We start from the raw sequence: 8,566 nt of genomic DNA on the forward strand, positions 1-8,566 counted from the left end.
TGACGAGTCTTCTTTCACATTGTTTTCCACTTCTGGCCGAGTTTACGTCTGGAGAACGCCATCTCAACAACATACAGACTGCTTGTTGCCAAGAGTGAAACATGGCGGGGGTTCTGTTATGGTTTGGGCAGCCATATCGTGGTTCTATGCTAGCCCCATGATAACTGTGTCAGGGCACATGATTGCCAAGACTTATGTGAACATTTTGGCCGATCAAGTTCATCCCATGGTACAAACTTTGTTCCCCGATGGTGATGGTGTCTTACAAGACGACAAAGCCCCTGTTCACACAGCTCACATTGTCCAGGACTGGTTTTCTGAGCACGAGGATGAGTTGTTCCATCTCCCCTGGCCACCACAGTCACCAGACCTGAATATTATCGAACCTTTGTGGTCTACATTGGAACGGAAAGTGCGTTCTCGTTATCCACCGCCAACATTGTATCTGAACTTGCCACCGTTTTGCAGGAAGAATGGTATAATATTCCCTTGGCAAACATACAGGAACTGTATTTATCGATTCCGAGAAGACTGCAAGCTGTTTTGGATGCCAACGGGTTTCCTACACCATATTAAGCAAAGAAACATGTTTTTTTAAACGTGTTTCTATATTTTTGTCCAACCCCTGTATATGTGAAAGAATTTAATTTTCAGCGGTGGTGGAGGTGGATTTATTAGTATCCATTTAACAAAACTTCCGAACCGGAATTGGATGATCTAAACTTTATTGAAATTCTTTAGTAATGACGAGGAAACAAAGAACTTTCAGGGCTATCAGAATCATTTAAAGAAAATTCAGATTCACTATCTGATCCAATAACAAAATCGTATTTTGTGAGCCATTTACTGTTGCCCATCGCTTTTTTTTTTTTTTTTCATACCAACATTTGGAAGAGATACTATTCGTAAAGCCTAATACATTGTACACGTGCAAATAAACTCATTGAATTTCTTCGCCTAATAAAAAGCGGTAAAACCTATCCTTGATATGATTTTGCAATCCAGTCTCTCATGGACTACTAGACATCTATTAGAAGCGCTGAAAAGTAAATGGGGGAAAAGCATGGAAAATCAGTGGATTGATGTAGGAAAATACACTACCCGAGTGGTGTACGGGCAAATAAAAAAATTCCCTTTTCGTGGTCCCCGAACGGTGTTCAGGCAAAACAGCTAAGCGGAAATTTGTGTAGCATCTCTGGTAGTGTAGCATAGCTTAGATAGAAAAGTACAGGAGCCCGACTGTAGATTTTTCATTGCCGGCTGAAATTATTTTTTTTTTTTCCCAGGATACAGGATTTTCCGATACTTCCTCTTTCCAACGTGAGTGAATATCGGTTAAAACTGTAATTCTGGGAAATGTTAACTTTGGAACATAATGGTTTACTCTCACATCAACCTCATAAGTTTTTCAAAAGACATCCCTTTTTACCATATGGTTTGAAGTTATCTCCCTTTTATCCTGATCTACCTTTTGCTAGAGTGCCTGGACATTTTAAAGTCATTTCTCCATGCCTTCATCAGCATTTCAGGTTCATTTCATCAATTCACCATTTGTCTGGCGCATAATAACCATCGAGGTTTTGTGCCATTTAAAAAATCAACTAACCAACTAAAGGTAAAAGCAATCTTTTGGCGATGTCTTAGTAGTAGGACACTGAAACTGAAGGAACAGATTACAGAAGAACAACCTAGAACTGTAATAGTTGCATGCTTTGCCATAGTTTTTGTCTAACGAGAGACCCCTTAGTGGGGAGATTTTTAAAGAAAATTGGCTCTTTCGAGTTACAGATGTGAAAAACCACGAATACCTCTTCCCCCTGCAGCCAGTACGTTCACCGGGATTAAAGACTGGTAGAACTGCAAGTTGTCAACGGTTTTACTGCTTAGATATTAAGTGGATCCAAAGGCGCCTATGAAAATATAAGTGCATGGCCAAGTGAAGTGTTCAAACTCGAAATTGTTTCGCATTTCAATGAGCTAAGGTCTAACTGATACTATACTTTTAAATAAGTGATTATGACGGTTTCAACCGGATAAACACAAATTGGTTTTCTATAATACTATTTCACTAATAAAGTCGCTGAAATTGGACGTTCAAACCGGGTACAAAAAGGCCTACTACTGGCCGAGCGGCATAACAGCAGCTTTCAGTCCGGGGCTAGGAGGTTCGAATCCCGCGAACGGGCTGGCTGCATGGGTGTTTTCGTGGTTTTCCCCATGTGTAACATGTGTACGAGCCAGTTTCCCTTAAAAAGTCCTCCACGAAGGCATCCCCCCTTAAGGCAGATAGCCCTCGAGTGCTTTGCCATAATCTAATACACCATACACCAGTCCGGGGTTAGAGACCCGGCGAACGGGCTGGCTGCATGGGTTTTTTCGCTGTTTCCTTATATGTAACGTGGATACGAGCCAGTTTCCCTTAAAAAGACCTCCACGTGGCATCCCTTCCTTTCCGTGTACTGCCTTAGGGCGGAACAAATAATAAGTAAAAAAAGCCGGGTGTGAATCTCGGTGAACAAACTTGCCGTACGGGCGTTTCAGTACTTTTCTCCTTGTGTAACATGCTTGGAAAGTTCTCCACGAGGGCATCACTCCGATAGGCTAGATAGCGTTAGTCTTCTTGACCATAATAAATTAAAACCTTGGGTAACAGGAATACGAATCATTTCATTCAAAATTTCTCTGCGATGGGATTTCTTCTCCTAAGCAGACGCTGTTAGGTTGTCGGAAAGTAATTTCGTTCTTTTTTCCATGAAAATGAAAGATTTTCTTATAGTGAATAAGTATTTTATTGAATTATATATTTCCCATTCTGGTCCAATGCTTTTTGACATTTTCCTGACAGTAGCATGATTCCACGCTCATAAAACGTTTTTCTTTCTTAGCAAAAAACTGATCCAGGTGATTTTTGACCTCTTCATTCGAAGTTAAAGGATTTACCGTTTAAGGAATTTTGTAGAAAGCGAAATAAAGAAGAATCGGAAGGTTCCATATTGGAGAATATGGTGTGAGTAAAGCGTTATATCTCATCCAAAGCTATTAAAGCTTTCGGCGAGTTGCCAAACTTGTACGAGGTCTAGCATTATCTTGGTGGAACACGCACCTTTTCTGTTGATCAATTCTGGACTTTTCTGTTTAAGTTAATTATTCAATTTGTTCAGCTGATGACAGTACCAGTACACTTCAGAACTGATCGTTGGTTGTCAGGTAGAAGCTCAAAAAATTTCCTTTGAAATCCTACCAAAGGGCGCTTTGAGCTGGTTCGCAGTTTTTTCCTCCGTGATCTCTTGCGTTTAACATTCTTTTAAACAAACCCACTTCTCGTCCCCAGTGATGATACGTTGTGCATCTTCAAGATCAAAATTGCCGGATCGAAATTTTCCAAACCATATTTGGCCCTGGCGTTCTCTCCATACGCATTCTCCAACCATATCGGATAACTTTCTTCTAGCTTGAACAGCATTTTTACCTTTTCGATAGTAAAAAAGTAATATATGCAGAAAATTCTGCTTTTCACTTTCCATATTTGAAAGGACACAAACCAAAATCTACTGCGTAGAATCAATCGATTTTTTTCACAAGTAAGGCTTGCTATATCGTCTTTCAAAATATATGATTATACGGCTTAACTGTGAAAAATTACACTTAAGCCGTCCGTTGGGAAAAGAAATTACTTTCCGAACAACTCAATACATTTTGTCATAATCCAATAAATAAAAATCCAGTTTTGATTTTCTGCCAAATGAAAAAACAAAGCATTTAAATCGGACTTTTAATTCTCGTATTAAAGTACACCCTAACAACATTCTACTACGTTCGCAAATTTCATGGTGAATTGTGCATGTACAGGTTGTTTCGGCAAATCGATTACAAACTTTTAGGAGAGATAATGTACACCTGGATGATGAGCAAACACTAAGCAATGCATGGTCGGAAACCATTTCCTGTCTCGGTATTGACGACATAAAACGTAAGTAAGAAAGAACACAAACGGGGTGAGAATAATTTTTATTATTCTTAGTGCAGCGAAAACCAGAAAATAAGAACAAAAACAGCCAACTATTGTCAACAAAAAGAAGATGCTCGAAATAACGACCGGAACCATGATGCAGGAAACGCATGTGCCATGCGATCTTGCATGAGTGATGCAGATCTTCCATGCGCTGGAAATGTGAGGGCTGCATCACGATCCTGAGTCGTAATTTCGAACACCTTCTTTAATAACGGTCTTTGTCTGTTTTTGTTCTTATTTGTTGGTTTGTGTAAACGTAGTAAACATTTTTTGTCATCCTGTTGGTGTCCTTCGTTTTTGTATATTTGTCGTCTCTGCCGCGGCAAGAAGACGTTTCCGATAATGCATTGCCAAATGATTTGACATCGTAAAGGTGTACTCCCTCTCCTGGAAGTTTGTAACCGATGTTTCGAAATACAGTATGGCCACCATATATAAAGGATATCTACTAATTTAAGTTCTCAACCTTGTCAGTATGTACGTGCACAATTCATCTATGTAGAGCTATTCTATCATGTAATTGGATCGTAGGCCAGTTCGACTGTGTTCGAAGTTATACACCTAAGCAGCAAGACAGAACATCGAATTTAAGGCTAACTACCTGTTGGGCTACGATAAAGAAAATCTAACTGGCATCGAAATACGTCCAACTTTCAAAGATATTCTCGAAGATATCCAACCAAACCACCTGATTATAAATTAGACATTGCCAACGCCCTTTTAATCGATAAGAAATTAGGTCTTCTTACAGAAAATCAGTATCAGACATTTTTGTCCGTATTGTAGACTACAGTAAGTGCTAATGTGTATACCTGTACCTCCACGATCGCAAAACTGCTACAAGCATTTTCCATCTTTAAAGTTGGTAGTCTCGCCAACTTATAATCTTAAACCAAATAAAACTAAAGCTCTGTTTACTGCCTTTAAAATTTAATAATTGCTTTATAACATGTTTAATTTCCTCAGTTTTACTGATACTGTTTGGGGCAACTCTGTATTAATATAATATGCTAACTAAATGCAAACTATTCTTTTATTATGTAGGAATTGTGGAGCATGTTGGGCTACGATAAGGAAAATCTAACTGGCATCGAAATACATTCAACTTTCAAAGATCTTCTAGAAGAAATCCAACCAAACCCACCTGATTATAAATTAGATATTGCCAACGCCCTTTTAATCGATAAGAAATTAGGTCTTCTTACAGAGTATCAAACCAAAGCCCAAGAGTTGTACGGTGGATCCGTGCAAGAGGTTGATTTCTCGGAAGAAGGATCTGAGATTGCGGAAGAAATAAATCACTGGGCAAAGAACAAAACCAGTGGTAAGATCCTTCGCATTGTAAGAGATTTCCAGCCAGATACTCAGATTGCTCTTGTGAGTGCTGCTCATTTCGAGGGAAAATGGCTTAATAAATTTAAACTCAATTCTACCGATAAGCAGATTTTCTACGATAAGGGCTATTTTCGAAAGGCGAAGTGAGTATAATTTCTTTTAAAATTTGTCTTTTTACATTTCGGTTGTTTCAAAATGTTATTGCCAGATACAGCTGTAATTTAACCAGCTGAAAGGTGATTTCTATTACTTTCTCACAATATTAGGAAGAGTAAATCTTGCCAAATTTATGCATAAAATTTGTTGCAAGATTCAAACGTATCTTGTCGTAAACTTTTGTATATTCTAATGTGTTAGGATGCCTTCGTGTGTGTACAAGTACCAAAGGTAAGTTACTTTTCGGATGCAGGTTCGTGGTTTTCGAATTTTAAGAGATTTTTGAAGTATTGATAATTATTGTAAGTCAGCAAGCATTATGAGCATGGAAGGAAAACACGCTTTAGCGATTTAGAATGTAAATTTTAATTATTAAAGTTAACGTGATTCATTAAAACAAGACACTTACATTCTCCAAATGTTTCTTCAAATTGTTAGTGTTATTTTTCCCAAGCGCACAGCGATCTGTTTTCGCTTAAGAAAGCCAAACTGAAGAGACGCAGCATCGCACAATTCTCTAGAACAGCGGCTTGGAGAAGTAAAATTTTGTGAAAGACGCTCATCTCTCAGTACAGCTTATAGTATGCTTTGAATACTGGTAGGAATTTACACATGGGGTGGGAATCATCGTATGCTTCAGCATTCCGTCGTATTTCAAATCTTCATCAGGCAAACCAAAACAAATCTCAATGTTTCACCAGTAGATTAGCTACAGAAATTTTATGCAGTGACCAATAGTTACGAACAACGATCGGATAGCGGTTGAGCTTTCCTTTCACTTCCTAATTATAGCCTGTCGTATATCGCTTAGCATGTTTTAATGTACTATAATCACTTGTCATCTCTTAAGTACAACATACATGGCATTTTTCTTGTCACTGTTAAAATACCGAAACGCATTATGTGTATGTTAATTTTGCGAGAGTTTTATATTTTATATTGCTCTGTCTTTAATGTTCGGTAATTTTGTAGAGGGCAGAGGACTGGGAATACTATTTCTTTATGATAGTTGCATTTTCTTCAGGGGTGAGTGGGACTAGCTTGACCAGAGATATTCGTAAAACGTTCTGGCATCTTTTAGATTAACCCATCCCCCATCCTTCGTAAAGGCACACGAGTTCCATAGCATAAAGGCACAAGGTACAGCTACCATTATGAAGTCAAGAGAGAGTTTTAATTTTCAGAAAAGCTGCCTTCAACGTTAACGGGACGCCCCAACTGAAGGTCGTAATCTCTGCGAACAGCGATTTACTCGCGGAAAGATGCCGGCATCTTTACCAAGGGAACGATAGCTTGACGAGGCACCAAGGTGCCTTGACATAAAGGCACAGTGCCGGCAGCTTTATGAAGTTTGCTTTCATGAGAAAAGGAACCCGCATCAGGGCTGCCGGGACACCTATGTGAAAGCATATTGGTAAATAGTTGCCTACTTCCATAAAGGTGCCGGCTTTCTATCATTTTATGAAATGATCCTGGCAGCAGGACTGGAAAATTCTTACCTTCACGCAGTGGGCTAAAGAATTAGGTTCAACAATTACGAATTTATGATCTAGCAACGACTGGTTATGACATCAGGCTTACACTGTTAAAGTTAGTTTACCTCTCTATTTTTGAGTGTAAATCTTTTTCTTCCTGTGAATTTTTGGCTACGTGAGTTCTAAATCTATTAATGTTTTAACTTTTTAAACCATCGGTATTAACTTAAAAGCATCACAGGTACTTTTCCTGCATGTTCTTGCATATTTTAAGTAAATAAAGCTAATCATTCGCACTTATTAACATTTCTAAAATCGTCCGATTCACTGCCTCATCCTGTAAATTATTCAGAATTGCGAGTTATTTTTACAGAAAAGTTCTGCGATTGTGAAGCGCTAAAATTTCTTTTTATATTTTCTAATCAACATTTACTAAGCTAACTTTATTGAAAGAATACTTTGTCTAATAAGTTCTGCTGTTTATATAATCAATAGACTTTTGGTTAATACCTGACTGTTGCAAGTTCCACTTGGGGAGTTGATACATACCTGCATTTCCGGAGGCAGTATGCAGAAACTGTATTTTTATTGCCCAACTTGTACAAGGGTCTATTATCATTTCTTAAGTATTACATTATTTGTTTGATTGCAATTTTCATTCATATTCTTTTCTAACAGGGAGGTACCAATGATGCATATGACTGGTAATTTCATGTACTGGTCGGGGAAGTCGTACAGTGCTTTAGAGGTCCCTTTTGAAGGTGACAATGTCACCATGATAATCTTGATGCCGAAAGCTATAGATGGTCTCGCTAAGTTGGAAAGAAAGATGACGCCAGAAAAGTTATCGAGACTCATAGATATCATGTATGGCGCTGATCTCAATATTCAAATACCAAAGTTTAAACTACTTTATTCCAAGGACTTAATCTCACTCCTAGGAGTCGAAAACATCTTTCAGCCAGATGCAGATTTCTCTGGAATGATTAACAATGGCTCAGCCACCATTAATCGAGTTTTGCATAAGACATTCCTTGAAATATCGGAAAAAGGAGCTGAAGCAGATGCAGCAACACAAGTTCCTATTTTCAAAATATCGTTTATCGAGGAACCCTCGTTTCCTCTCTTTAAAGTAGATCGGCCCTTCATGTTTGTAATTCAAGATTACAATAACGATATGATAATGTATATGGGAAGAATCGATACTTTATAGATGTCATCTAAGAGGCAGTGAGGTAATGCGCATTGTTTTCAAAAACTTCTTTAAGCATTTTTTTTTTAAATTGTGCGAATATTTTAGCTTTTGTTCCCAAAATTGTAATAAAGAAATATTTTTTAAATTGTATTCTTACTGATTCAAATTAGTATTTTGTGATTCGTTTTTAGATTAGCCTGGAAGATGAAAATGTAATGCTTGCAATTCGAATCTATATAACAAAATAATTATGTATTTATTTCTAAGTAATAGGGGGATCGGAAAGTAATGCCGTTTCTGCGCATGTCGACAACAACATGCTAAGGGTAGAACAACATGCTAAGGGTAGAAGTGGAAGCAAATCCATGTCAAACACTCTTAACCAACCTTGGT

At 38.0% G+C, this 8,566-nt stretch overlaps 1 protein-coding gene across 1 annotated transcript in view; it reads left to right on the forward strand.

The window, feature by feature from the left end:
- Positions 1 to 8,323, forward strand: part of LOC118202887 (iripin-8-like) — a 52,043-nt gene extending 43,720 nt beyond the window's left edge. The window contains exons 3-4 of the mRNA XM_035375106.2: positions 5,057 to 5,490; positions 7,657 to 8,323. Coding sequence (XP_035230997.1) covers positions 5,057 to 5,490; positions 7,657 to 8,191 — 969 coding nt within the window. The 3' untranslated portion in view covers positions 8,192 to 8,323. The remainder of the gene's footprint in view (positions 1 to 5,056; positions 5,491 to 7,656) is intronic.
- The last annotated feature ends 243 nt before the right edge of the window (positions 8,324 to 8,566 follow it).

The sequence above is a fragment of the Stegodyphus dumicola genome, chromosome 11 (assembly GCF_044657685.1).
Source record: "Stegodyphus dumicola isolate Sdum_Otavi_A_Nest chromosome 11, ASM4465768v1".
NCBI lineage: Eukaryota > Metazoa > Arthropoda > Arachnida > Araneae > Eresidae > Stegodyphus > Stegodyphus dumicola.